This window comes from Emydura macquarii, unplaced genomic scaffold (genome assembly GCF_026122565.2).
Source record: "Emydura macquarii macquarii isolate MOO-44397 ecotype Brisbane River unplaced genomic scaffold, CSIRO-AGI_Emac_v2 contig_1043, whole genome shotgun sequence".
Lineage (NCBI taxonomy): Eukaryota > Metazoa > Chordata > Testudines > Chelidae > Emydura > Emydura macquarii.
In genome coordinates, this window is record NW_027131180.1 from 11,085,597 (window position 1) to 11,100,406 (window position 14,810).

Consider the following 14,810-nt stretch of genomic DNA (forward strand, 5'->3'; position numbering starts at 1 on the left):
TGGAACAAGATCGCTTGCAACAAGAAGCCACCAAGCGAGGAAATGGGGGAGCAGTTGATGTATTGCCTTGTGAGGCTATCTTGCACTTTTCCATGCATCATGACTTTTGATGACAGCTGAGCTACTTTTACACATGGCTCAAGTTTTAAAGCAAAGACATTACTCATTGATGCCAACTACCTGTATTTCATTCATCACTGTCACTCAGTATCTAATTAAGTTATTATTGTATCAGTCAGTACTACTGTTGATGGGTCTTAGCTTCCCTTTCTGTTTTCTGAAATGTTTCCTTTGCTTTAATGTTTCTGGGACATAGTACCGGATCCTAAACTGCTGCTAAGCAGCACTCAGCACTGCCACGCAGAGGGCACACAATAGTCCCCTGGGTTTGCATCTAACCCTGAGGCCATCAGAACCCTAGTCCACACCTCCGTATAAATTAGACCAGTCCCAGGACTGCTCTAAAAGTACGCCACTCCCAATGGCATATAGGGCCATTTGGGTATCTGAGGATCGCCAGAATGCAGGGGTGCCCTGGCTGGGCTTCTTTTCCACACTCCCTGAATTGGTAGCCATCCGTGGCATAGAAGCTCCTGTGGTGGTTCTGAGACACCTAAGAATTCTGCTGTGAGGAGGAACAATCCTCTAGAGGCCAAATAAACCAACTTTAGGGCTGCTTTGTCCCAGTAGATCATGACAGAGCAGGCTAAGGCATAGTGAAGGAATAAAATAACCAGAATTTCTCAATCTGTGTCCAAATAACATTTGTGGATTTGAATCCAGAAGATACAAATAATAGGACGTCCACATAACCAGTGATACGATTTAGCCTTGGGCAGAAGACATTTAGAGAAATATGATGGTAACTCTGGATTGATTGATGATTGTAAAGAGAGTAGTATAAGCTGTGGATAATAAGATATTGAATTTCACAAACCTACCACAAGTGAGAAAATGCGTACGGCATATTGAGTTTTTCTTCAGACATCTTCTGGAGTCACTTGGCCTGATTCTCCTCCTCTACACCAGTGTAAAGTAAGAGTAACACCACTAAAGTCAATGCTATGAGAAGAGAACTGAGCCTGCTAAATGCAGATATCTACTTCATGAAGTAATGGACATTGTCACGGTTCCAGGGCTAGCTGCACCTCTTTCCCCTCCCTCGTCTCTGAGTGCTCCCCTTCGGATGTCAGGCCTTATGCTTTTATCTATCCCAGATGGAATGCCATAATTGTCCATCTTCTAGCCTGCACCCTGGGCTATATTATTTTGTTTATCAACTGTGCTTACTCAGCAGATCCAACGGGGTTTGGCACCTGCAGTTCTTTATGTGACCAGTGACACAGAATGCTCAGCCAGCCTTCTGAAAATCAAAGTGTTGTTTATTTTATCTGTAGGAACAAAATATTCAGAGAAAAAGGATTTTTAGTGTACATCTGTCTGTCTTACCTAAATCCCTGCTATCCCCTGATGGTAGCCTCAAAGCCTAACTTCTTCAGACACCTCTGCAGGTTCCTGCACCTTAGTTTGGTCTCCCAAACAACACCTTGAACAACTACTTCCTTCTTGAGAGAGAGATCCTTTGTAAACTGCCAGAGTTCCTTTGTTCTTCTGCATTTCTGGGCTTTGGCCCTTCAGGACAAACGTTGTTTTGGGGGTTGACTAGGGAGAAGTAAAATCTTTAAAGCTAAGAATCCAGGCATTGTCTTTTACCTCTCAAGCGTTTGCTGAGCGGTGACTTATCTTGAGTTATTCTTTATTTCCTTTCTGTTTGGTTCTGTTTATTGGGGGACTTAAGGAAAAACAATCTATTCATATTCTAAACCTCACAATAACCAGAGCAACATACAGTATTTATAAATTATTATAGAACAGCTCCATGACCATCATAAATGGCATGTAACAATGGTACAGAATCAGAGAAGGAGTCTTTCCTCAAATCCTCCCTGAACCAGAAGAATTATTTGAATAAGGAAAACTGTTTTCTCTCAAGCTTCTGCCTGGAATCAACCCCAGTCCCCCACACTCCACTTTTTAAAGAAACAGTACAAATATCCTCAGAGACACTTGATTTTTTTCCATCTACTGAAACATGCAGCATCTCATAACATTTTGAATATTTTTTAGGGTGGGGAATTGCTTGATTGAAGGAAGAGATGGGATGCATTTGATGAAATGAGAAAAAGCTATTAAAGGTTCAACTAAGCAAATAAATGAACACAAACTACTTTGCAACTTGACTTAGTAAAGTAAAGAGGGCACATCAGATGCCAAATACAGTTTATGAAAGGGAAGAAATTTGGAACCTTAAGGGGAAGTAGTTTTCAGTTCAAAGGTTGAATGAGAAAAGAAAACAATTTTTAAAACAGACTCAGGGCTAGCCCTTGTTTTCTGGGAAAACAGGCTGAAAAGGAGGACAATAGCGACTTTTTTTTATGATGAATGGGGCAATATTAACAGGCCCTAGAGGGAGCAGTGTCCAGCCTTCCTCAGCTGAAAAAGGGTCAGCATAGAGGAGGTCCTTTGAGAATGGTCAGATCAGGTGTAAAAGAGGGAGGGTAACTGAAAAGATATGAAGGATCCTGAAGGTAAATTAGAAATCTTGTCAATTTCAGTTTTGGCTGAAACTTGAAAACGCTGTTTTCTAGAGGTTAGTAACCCAAATACCTTCGTGGATGTTGGCCTTGGCTCTTACAGTTTGCAGTACTTTCTGTTTGGAAAATAGTTTTTAATACAAATGTGTATGTAAAAAAAGATATAATTATGGTATTCAAAATATAGTTCCTAATTGAAAACCCCATTTCAAAGTCATTTTTTTACATTACATGTCATTTTAAAATGTGAATGAATTTTTTTTTTTTTTATAAAACAAACACCATCCAGCCTGGGCCTCATGCTTCATAATCCCCTCTGGATTATCAGGTAAAACTTCATATATTATCACCTTTTACTGTAGACAATAAGAGAGAGGGAGCAGAGACGTGGTAACTAATGTGAGTCATAAGGTTGCCTGAACATCAGAGGTCAGATAACATGGGAAAATCTAGGAAAAGCCAAGATAAGGTTGCCTCATCATGATACTACCTTTGTTCTCTCCCTGAAACAGAAGGCATTCTCTGCTTCATATAACTTTAGATTAGTTGACTTTGCTCCCAGGACTAAGGTAACTTTCATACCAAAAGAAAATGCTGTTTAATTTGCGGAACCTGCTCAATGCTTCAACTTTAAGAAGAAGCAGCAAGCTCTTGGTGCAACATTTTCGGTAAGTGTATCATTTAGATTTGTCCTTCTGTCAGCAACATTGAATCATAATCCTGGAAAGTAAAGTAATGGGTTTGTAGAGCAGTGCCTCTCAACTTTTCCAGACTACTGAACCCATTTTAGGAGTCTGATTTGTCTTGCATACCCCAACTTTCACCTCATTTAAAAACTACTTGCTTAGAAAATCAGACATAAAAATACAAAAGTGTCACAGAACACCGTTACTGAAAAATTGCTTACTTTCTCATTTTTACCATATAATTATAAAATAATAAATTGGAATATAAATATTGTACTTACATTTCAGTGTATAGTAAGTAGATAGAACAGTATAAATAAGTCATTGTCTGTATGAAATTTTAGTTTGTACTGGCTTTGCTAGTGCTTTTTATGTATCCTGTTGTAAAAGTAGGCAAATATCTAGATGAGTTCATGTACCCCCAGGAAGACCTTTGTGTACCCCCAGGGGCATGTTTACCGCTGGTTGAGAACCACTGCTGTAGAGAGATCAATATCTCAGCTAAAGACCTCCTTCAGTATTCTTAGAGCTGTTTTGCTCTTTGTTTTCAGACAGCAGACTGTAATTGCACGTAAAACTGGAGAGCTTTTGTCCTTTCACTTTTCAGTTCTTGTGGAATCACGTTGCATTCTTTGCAAATGGTTAGCAGCACAACTGAATGAAATATTTCTTCTTAAGTTCAATGAATCTTTGAGTGCTGGAGGCACCATCATCACGTATCATAAACACCCAATCACATATCTGAATAAAATGTAATGGATTGTAATTTCTACAGACAGGTATTTTGATTAAATACTAAAGGGGAAAATTCTCCTTTCACAGCTTCAAGATGAATCTCAACTCTAGTATTCTGCACTCTCCACATATAATCCATGCATTCATGAAGAGCATAATACCAGGATCAAGATTGATCATGCAGATCTGAGAGCAGTACTTTGCCTTAATTGTTTCAACAATGTAGATTTGGCATCCCATGTGGACCCCTGAAAAATATGTCAATGACAATATTTAATTTCACTGTTTTCAATCATTGTCACAATTTGAGGAACAAGTTAAAATTTAAGACTTAGGGCTTGACCCTGCATCAGGTTTTTGGGTGTTTTGACATTGACTTCGATGGGAACAGGATCAGGCCTTCATATAACAAATTTTAGGTGTTCAAACAATCCCATTAAACCATGAAAGTCATTTTCATTTGTCTTCTTTCTCCTTTGCACCAGTTTGAAAATGTTTTCTGAGCTCTCTGATTTATTTGCCATAGCATGAAGGATGCCCTGTTGTAGTCTGGCTCATGATAATATTTCGTATATTTTGCATTGCTGGTGACTAGCAAAATCTTGCTTTGGTTAGGAAACTTGATATGGAAGTCATTATGGGAAATAAATACACTGGCCCCACTTCTCAAATGTGGCCACCTAACTTAATTGGGCTCCCTATGCTATTTTTACAGACTCACTTTTTTAGCCATGACTACCCTTTACATTGGTTTATAAAGCAGAGTATGTTAACACCACCATTATTATCTTAAGATATCACCATCAGCTTTGATCACTGTCAACTAACCAAACAATGGTTTAGAGTTCCAGGAAGACAACCACCTATGTTAATATTCTAGGAAATTGTCATCCCATTCAAAATAGGGGGAAAAAACCTATTTGGCTTATGATTTTTCACATTAAATTTTAATTTTACTTCCCTTGTATACCAGCTGCCACTAATATTTATTTGGTGAGTTATGCCTCATCTGAAAAGACATTGGCAGCCCTGAGACATTGTTGAAGAACATAGCTAATAAATCTTGAAGAGCAGTATGGGACATGGAGAATATGGCTGAAATTTTTTTAGGGCTGGAAACAATAAAATGTTAGTGACAATTCAGTGAGGAAGAGTGGAGTGACTGAGCAACAAGAGGTTATAGAAGTAGAACTAATGCATGGGCCCTGAAGTCTGGTGACATTTAACATTAGGCTTCAGATGATCTGCTAAAAACCTAGGAGTCTAATATTTGGATATTTCCATTTGTTCCCCAGAGCCACTGAGAAAAAACCTCACATCTCTTTATGTTCCAATCAGCTCCTTGACCTGCTTACCCTGCCCTAATCTTTATAAAAAAAAAAAAAAAAGGAAACCATTAAGAAACAAAGATTCCTTATGGTATATATCCATAGAAATTAGATATGGAATCACATTTAAAATATGCTATTTAGTCTGCCTTGCTCTTTTATTTTTCATGAGGTTGTACAGACTACCCAATACATATGAAGGTTCAAATCTGTGCTTCCATGGCCGGGTATATTTCAGTGTGTATCTTGTAAAATCAGCTAGAGCACATGAACACACATGCAAATAAAGGATTTTGCCCGGTTAACCGTATTGGTTGCAAGGATAGCACTGAGTGTTTTGCCTGATTTTTAGTTGTTTTCTTAGTTATTTACAGCAGTTTCAAATTTTATTTATTGCTTTATTTTCATTTCATTTTAAAGTTTTGCTAGACAAAGATATAAATAGATCTAGTTAGCCCACAAAACCTAACCCTTCAGAAATATCTAGCTAAGGATAACAGAACATATGGATTTAAAAATTAGGACCTACTAGTTTGTTGGTTTAATAAACATTGTGAATTTCAAAAAGACAGATTTCCAGAGGGATTTAGGAACCTAGGGATATGGCTAGGCACCTAGTAGGATTTGCAAAATCTCCTAACCAAGAGAGTTAGTAGCTTCTGAATATCACACTAGATGACTGACTGACTAAACATGGAATTTCCCTCCCAGTGAAAAATTTTCATGTTTTGGAGAAAAAAAAAGTGTCCTATTCAGGACAAAGTAAAATAATATATATATATATATATATATATATATATATGATTGAGAGGAAAATTCTGAACAATTCCTTTTTGGGAGAACCAGAAATGGAAGCTTTCATCTTTCTCCTGGCTGCCCAACACACAGGGCATCTGCCTCTTTGTGCTGCTTGACTCCTCAGACAGCTGTCTGCTTGTGGAGTTAGGAAACTCCAGGAGCCAGCTGCTCAGTGAACTGGGCAGGCTGGGCAAGCAGAAAGTGGGCAGGCTGGTTTCCATGGAAAGTTTCAATGGACTCAGCACCTTCCCACAGAATGTTTCAATTCCAAGAAGCCAGCATTTTCTGGTGGAGAAGTGTTCTGTCAGAAAATTTTCAGCCAGCTCTACTACATATATCTTTAGATGCCTATCCTTGTCAATATGGCCCAGAGCTATGAAAATGCAATTGACAGATATTTGTTACTAAGCAAATGTAAAATACTTATGGGAGAGGTTTCCAAAAGTGTTCCACATTGGCCTTACTCTGCTCCCATGGAAGTCAGTGGGTGTTTTACCATTGACTTCACACAGTTATGCAAATGCTTGTGAAAATTCCATCTTGTAACAATCTATCAGTGCCAGATTTAAAAAAATGATGCAAGCTACTCTTTTTCCTTGTCTCCATGCCATAAAGTATCCCCTGAAACAAACTTCACATTTTCTAGAGGGGTGGGGGTGGGGGAAGGAAAACAGTCCTGTCTGATGCTGCAGTTGTTTCAGATGCAAAACTCCCTGAAGTCAACGGGTTGTGTGTGTGGATAGAATGAGTGCAGGATCATGCTCAGATGCTAGTGCACAGTATTAACCACTCCTGACAATGTATAAACTCTGCATCTAATTAAAAAGGAGAGTTTTCAATTGACATTCCTATGCCAACTTTGGAGGAATCTCTCTTTGTGCTAGATCCTCCACCCAGGAGAGTGCTGCAGTTGACTTCAGTAGGAGCAAGGTTGCAACACTTCTCTTTAATGGCTAGTGTAACTTCTTTGGGGATAGTACACCTGGGGATAAGAACCAGGTTAGTTTAGCAGTGGATCCAGTGGCGACCCAGCCCCTCTCTGCAGTTCACCATCCCTCTGTATGAGAGCATATATAGTGACTCCCAATAGGTTGGGCTCCATGCCATGCAGGCTAACCTCCCCACATCCTGCCCCTGCTTGTGTAGCTACTGCGAAGAAGCCCTCTGCACCTGAGGTGTTGGGGACAGAATTTGCCTGTTGGAGCAAACATTTTTAAAGGGTCCAGTAATAAAACAATGTTTAGAATAGCTATTGTCAGTTACAGGGAGAACTACGGCTTCTTGGGCTGAAAAAGTGACAGATTGTGAGATCTGTAGTATCTACATATGGAAATTTAAGAACTGCAATGATTGTGTGTGGTACCACACCTTTGAGGTCCGGAATTTTGTGTGTACAGAGTTCCATGTTGTGCCTATGCCAGAGGGATTGTAGAAAAAGGGTCCCACTAGTTTGACATGATGGTAAAGACATCAGAAGCCACCAGAGCTTCATCTACCACTGGTGCTCCCATTCAGCTCAACCTCTAGTTGCACTCCTGGTAATTTTTTTTCTGAAATTTCCTAGTATAGACACAGACTCAAAGTCCTGTCAGCTGGAAGCAGTTGCAATTGAGCATTGACTTGAGGCTGAATTCAGGACTGAACTGGAGCTGGATGTATTTGCAAATAAAACCCCACTAACTCAATTAATTTGTTACTTTATTCTTCTTGTTTTGACTCTGATCTCATTAAAGTCACTGCAGTTAATGAGAAAGACATGCTTGGCTTATGACCTTCTAAACTTTAGTACTAGTGAAATATAAGTTGTGTTACAATAAAGAGGGTTGCAGATATAATCAGTCCCAGTTTAGCAAAGAAGGGGTTAAATTACCTATCAGTCTCCATTTTTCGGTTTAAGATTATGGGAATATTAGCATTACTGTGCTGTTTGATCAAGTCATGTGCCATCTAAGATAACATGAACTTTGGAGTGCAATTTCTGTGGTAGAGTATAAACATTCCATTTCATCTGGTTCTGGAATGAGCCCAGCAAAAATATCCCCTACAGTTACCCCCTCATCAAATATTGAGCAATGAGCTGCTAGATTCCCTTGCTGGTAATACCAGTTACTGGAAATTAATTTGAAAATTTGTATGTGGGGTTCACAAATCAAACATTATTATATATATATATATATATATATATATATATATATATATATATGTGTCTGGCCCAGCGCCATAGGGTTGAGAGTGGGAAAAAGAGCACAAGGAATCATCTTGCCCCACCACTTTGCACCCCTGTACAAAGCAAGCTTCAATGCAGTCTTAAGTGTTTAACCAGACCCTGAGTGGTTTTCTACATTAGGGCTTATTTGATTATACAACACAGATACAAATATTAGAAGTTATAAGTAACAAAATCAGGTTCATTGATAATAAGAGAGATTGTTACAATGGTGGTTAATATAGTGAACAGTGTAGTGTTGTGGCTATGTGAGAGGAAAAGTCACAGACTAATTAGCACAAGCCATGAAGGTTATCCCTCTGGATCAAAAGATGGTAGTGAAAAGAGGTTTAGCTGCTTCTACATTAGATTTAGCATGAGTAACAAATTAATACCAAATCATAAAAGAACCTGTTTTTGGTATAGGTCTGGGCAACCAACTCAAACTAACGTTCATCTGAAAGGTCGCGACCTCCTAACTCTGCAAAATTACACAGCAGAAGAAATAAAGCAGTTGCTATGGGTGGCATCAGATTTGAAACAAAGAACAAAGTACAAGGGAGAGGTATGTAAAATTTCAGTTAAAATCCACTTTGCTTGTTAAGTCACTCAGATCACAAAATAAAGATTGTAATACAAGATAATGTGAATCAGCAACTAAGAGGGCTTGTCCTAAACAACCACTTCATCCCTTAATTAGAGGCAAAGAGTTGTTCTTTGGATGAAGTAGGTGGCTATGCTGTTCAAAGGTGTGTGCCTTTGTTATCAGAAGTCATCTAATTCCCTGCTATTGGATGTTCCCAATGATTTCAGATGGGCTACATGCAAAAGTAAATGTTTGCAGGAATAGGAACATTATTCTGTATGAAGCATGGGAGCACGATAAGAGTCAGAGATCTCTTTCACTTGTTTAAAACAACAAAACAAGAAAAATGTAGATGCTTTTTACCCCAGAGCTATCTGTTTCTCCCAAATTCTTCTCAATGCTAGTAACTGATTTGGAGGGGCAGGAGATTAGAACTGATACAGTGACTGCTTTTATTATTAATTTACTGCAGCCATTAAACTGTCAAGTAAATATTAGATAATGGATAATGAGTGAACAGTTTTCCAAATCCTCTTCCATTCTTGTTTTTCAGTATTTGCCTTTGTTGCAAGGAAAATCTTTAGCCATGATTTTTGAGAAAAGAAGTACACGAACAAGATTATCCACAGAAACAGGTAAGTCTAGACAAAAATTTGTTATAATAAATATTTTCTCTGCAGAGTACATTTGTCTATATTATGAAACCATTACTTACTTAATCATGTAGTTAGCAGTTTCTACTCAGAAGACATCTGAGGTTGGAGAGCAGCAAGGATGAAAGTCAAGTCTGAAGAGTGGTAATTTACTGGAGAGTGTGAGCAGTATCTTGTTCCATTATGTTTCATTCTAACTATAGGCACATCTCTTTGACCACTAAAATTCCCCAATATCAACTCTAAACAAGTTAGAACTGAAATATAACAATAAGAAGCAGAGGTTGTTCATGGTGTAAACATCATGCCATATTGGCTAACTGTACACTTTCCCCACGCTCATTTTAGCAAGTAACACCAATTTAATCCTGCACTGTAATAACTAACATATCTTTCTAATTTATTATGCAAGACTACTGTCAGTCTCAAGGCTTGTCTACATGGATACTTAATGTGCAGTAAGCCAGGATGTAAATGTACAGCATGCAAGACTGCCATTTGTTAAGTCACTCTATAGACCCTGCTACTGTGCCCTACAAGTTCTGTTGTGTGCTTTGACATACTGCTGTTTCAAACAACAGGATGCCAGAGCACACTACAGAATTTTTAGTGAGTGGCACCAAGGTCCCTGCAACCCGTTTAGTGCATTGAGAGCTAGTGCGCTGTCCATTCACATGCTGGCTTGCTGCACACTTAGTCTTCATGTAGACAAGCCCTCAGAGTATCTGTTTAGACTGAGAACCATAGCAACATCTTGATTTAAATTAGAGGAAAAAAAAAAAAAACCATGACCTCCTGTAGAGAAACAAACTTGATGGGATGGAGAAACCGAGGTATTGGCCTAATAAAACCAGGCACTGGAACTTTAAGTATTTGTGGATGTGGATGCTAAAAGAATAAACACGTACATAACTCTACTCATGTACATAACAGATGCTTACATGTTTTCAGGATTGGGCCCATAATGTTTTTGCACAGATCGAATCATTCTAACTTTACATCCTAGAAATCGGTTAGGATTGGTGTCCTCTGTATGGAGATATTTATACCCACCAGGTGGGGAAATTTTTGCTCTTTCCACATTTACACTGAAGTAAACTGTACTAGGCCCAGCCTCCCTCAAGCAAATTTCTCCCATGTAAGGGGCAGGTACATTTGTAAGGTTCCTCTCCCTGAGTTTCTTCCAGATTCCTCTGAAAGAAGTAAGGAAGAACACAGGAACAAGTGGAGGATGGAGCAGATTGTTCTGTTCCCAAGTCTGTAGATTCCACCAACATCCTTATGAATCTGAAGCAATTTGTGCTACCACAGGCTTTCTGCATGAAGGTCCTGTGTCTCCATGCTGGCTCCATGCTCCGCTCTGCTTCCTTCTAGATCACTGTCAGCATAGCTTCAGAGTGGCTTCATCCCTGACAAATGTACCTGCAACTCCCTTTAAAGTCAGCCTTCCCCCTTATACATCAGACCTCTTAGAGCAGTGTTTCTCAAATGCAGCCACCGTGGCCACATGCAGCCATGACCAACCAATTTTTTGTGGCCCTTACAGCCTCCAAAGCATGGTCCTGGATTGGGGGGGCAAAGTAGTGACCCCTCCCTGCAGTGCCCAGCTCTTGTGCCTGAATAGCTGTTACCAAGGGCAGCGAGATGTGCCGCCTTGGTGTTTGCACTGTCGTCAACAGCAGGGACCGGCGCCCTGCACTGCGCAGCCTCCTCAGGGGCCACATGGGACTGGTGTGCATGGCACCAGAGACATCTCTTGTCAGTGGAGGTGGCTGCAGCATTTGGTTGCCAAGATGCTCCCCTGGGCAGCTCGCCTGCTCCTGCCGGGCTGGGGCTCAGGGAGCCTGGGACTCTTCGGGCAGCTGGTGAGTTCATGACCCCACCTTCCCTGAGGCGGGCTCTCACTGAAGGGCTGCAGGAGGCAGGGACAGTGAGACGGGTCGCTGCTTCCCCTGCCTGGGGCTGCACTCGCTGTTTCCAGTTGCTGTAGCTGCATCCTGGCAGGGTGAGAGGCTCCTGCTCCATGACATGTCTATCTGCATGTTTAAGTATTTTAGGAAAAATTGTCAGAGCGGCCACTGACTTTCGCTGGTGGCCGCACTCTGAGGCCAACAAAAATTTTGTTGTGAGAACCCCTGTCCTAGAGCCACCTTATGGCTTTCTCTAGCACTGGTGCACCAGGCAAGTGTCAAATGATTCCCTGTACCCCCTCCTCCATCTAGCACAGATACAGGCATCATGTTGCCCTTTGCTTCTAAGATCTGACTTCCATAGCAGATTCAAGCATTCCCCCTTTCCTCACAGTAATTCTGTACATCCCAGCTGCTATTTAAGGTGAAATGGCAGCTCCCTCTGCAATTCATAACAAATGCCATGGTTCTCAAAAACGCTCCTTTGTTGTGAAATAAATTCATTTCCTACCAATTTTCTAACAAGTAAGTGAGGACTACAGTGGGTTATTTGCAAGACTTCAGAGGCACACATGATCTCTAAATGGCATTTCTCAGGAGCAAATCACTTTGAGGTCTTGAAAAAGGTCAGATGTGGGCCAAGGCTTTGATAATCAGTCCTCATGGATTTGCGTAAGCAAACATTACAACACTCTGTTAAGCTGTTGGACAATTGAGTTGGAAATCAATGTATTTCACTATTGCATAGTGCAATATCTAAGAGAAAACTGATGTGTGTTAACATTGTGGAAATGTTAAAAAAAGAGATCCAGACATTCTCATATCTTTAAAGAGCTCCGTTCTTGGAAAAATAAATAAATGTTAATTTGCAATGCTACATAACAGCTTATTTTACATTTGTGGTTCTTCCAACGTTTATTATCTCACTCATTATTCTGATAGGATTTGAAATGTAATGGAAAAATGGTAATGTATTATTCCTTTTGGTAATATTTATTGTCACTTTGTTCTTTTGAACAAATACAATCTTGATGTCAATTTGATACACTAAAGACTTCTACTGCATGTGTTATTTTAGCACATTAAGATTAAAAACTATTAGTGTAAGTTAAGTAAAGACTTGTCAGTAACTTGCAGTGTTTGTAAAATCCATTTTTTCAGAGCCTGCCAAATTTATTACTATCACTTCCTATTACAGTGGAAAATGGCATCTGTTTGCAATAACAGTCCCATGCTCATTCTATGGAAACAGACACATAGTCTTTGTATACTGAAAAGAAGTGCATTCCACATGGTCATATTGTCTGTAATATAAACAGCTTCCCCTCCGTCATGGTATAAAGGTGAATGCCATCTTATGTTTCTATTATATCTGGCATAAATCATGCCACCTCTCAATCATGCCCTGCCTCCCCAGTTATAACAGCACTTAAATATCAGTGAACTGACTGGTAGTAAATCAGGCCATTCTACAGACACTGAAATATGGACAATGTGCTGCAAGTTTCAAATAGGGGAGGGACACAAATAATACTCAAAGGGAAGAGTAACTTTGGGTATAGTCTTTCTATGTGCCATGGAGACCCAGGGCCTGATTCTTTTATAGTGGATACAATGCATTAACTACAATGGAGTTACTCCCAATTCACACCAGTGTGAAAGAAAAGTGAGGTCCATAACAGTATAAACACACCATGTACAAATATTCACCCAAAGTTACATCATTTTACATCATCTTAAGGAAGGAGTGAAACATATCAGGGAATACACTGCCTGGTATTTAGAGTACCCAGTAGTGGATACTGTCTAATCTGGCTATACAATCTTACCAAGGCAGATTACTTCTATACCTTATTATCCTCTTACAAAGTTATCCCTAAAAAAATATTCATTAGTTTTCCGACTTTAGCCCTTAGGAATCTTCCCCTAATTGCCGCTAAGTGGAGCTCTTAATTTTAAATCTTTAAAATGCACTTTCTACATGCCAAATTCTGCCAAGCCGGGCCAGCCAACTCACAGCCCACAGTGGAAGAGCAATGAGGACACTGGCCACCGTGAGACAGACCCTCAAGCCTTCCATGGTAAGATCAAGGTGTTGGGGCCTGTGGGTGAGAATCTCACCCCATGACTCTACAGTGATAGGTGCGCACAACTCTTTGCACCAATTATTCATATTCTTAGTAGGAATGAATTGCATAGGTGGACTCTATGTAGGGCAACGCAAAAATCACTGGTTGTGCAGCATATCTGCACCAGGCTGGGGAGTATTCATACCACTTCCACCACACTTGCTGGAATGGGGTCCATGGATTTCCAGCCTTGACTTCTCATTTTGTAACAAGCCCCCTGATAACTTTTTATAGGAGATGGTACCAGGGTGGCCATTTACTGAGTGCCTCCTCATAGCTAGGGGTTGCTTTGCAGGTATCCTATCCTGTACGTCCTCTCACAAGCCCCTTAAGAATTCCACATAATATCTCTTTTGGTTAACGGCACCTCTACCTGTAAGGTGACCAGACGTCCCGATATTAGGGGCCCTTTGTCTTATATATGTAACTATACCCACTCCCTCCTCCCACCCAAAAAGTGTCCCGATTTTTCACATTTATTATCTGGTCATCCTAACCCAGGGCTGGTTTAACAACAGAAATGGTTCAAACAATCCTCATAATCCCCAGAATCAAGTCCATAACAGCAACACAAAAGCCCATACTCAGCCCTTGGTTCTTCTGCTACATGCAAGACTCTTCCTCTGTCCCAGTCTGCTCCACCCAAAGCTGCCAATCCCCATCACTCTGACTGGAGCTCAGCCCTCTAGCGTTGGCTTCATTCTTCTGCCAGACATAGACGTACCTTCCAACCCCCCTGGTATCAATCAGGCATTTTCCTACAAGAATCTTTCTTATTTCCCAAACATATCCCTCCCCCTTCACTACATCCACCTACAGGCCTGTATAGAAAATGACTTGATTCCACACTGGGTTGCATCGTTCGTAGTCAGGGTTGCGTAGCCCCAGGCCTTCCAGCCCTTAAGGGGCAAGCCACCCTGCTTTGGAGATGCTGAGTGATTTTAAAGAGAGGGTTTTATGGGACATCCAGGGACAAATTCTGCTCTGACTTATGCTCCATGAAATCTCACTGAAGTGTATATTTTACAAAAGACACACGTGTTGCTCTATGGACATATGTTTTGCCTCCTACATACACCTCTTGGCTCCCTTTTATAAAAAAAAACTGGCCACAGTGAGGAGCATGTGCCTGGCCTCACTACCTGGCCCTACTTTCCAGCATGAGCTCGGATCCTCACTAACGTT

General features: G+C 40.4%; 1 protein-coding gene across 1 annotated transcript in view; it reads left to right on the forward strand.

Annotated features, from left to right (window-relative positions):
* The first annotated feature begins 3,107 nt into the window (after positions 1 to 3,107).
* Positions 3,108 to 14,810, forward strand: part of OTC (ornithine transcarbamylase) — a 38,266-nt gene continuing 26,563 nt past the window's right edge. The window contains exons 1-3 of the mRNA XM_067545117.1: positions 3,108 to 3,262; positions 8,774 to 8,912; positions 9,487 to 9,568. Of these exons, the coding sequence (XP_067401218.1) occupies positions 3,186 to 3,262; positions 8,774 to 8,912; positions 9,487 to 9,568 (298 nt within the window). The 5' untranslated portion in view covers positions 3,108 to 3,185. The remainder of the gene's footprint in view (positions 3,263 to 8,773; positions 8,913 to 9,486; positions 9,569 to 14,810) is intronic.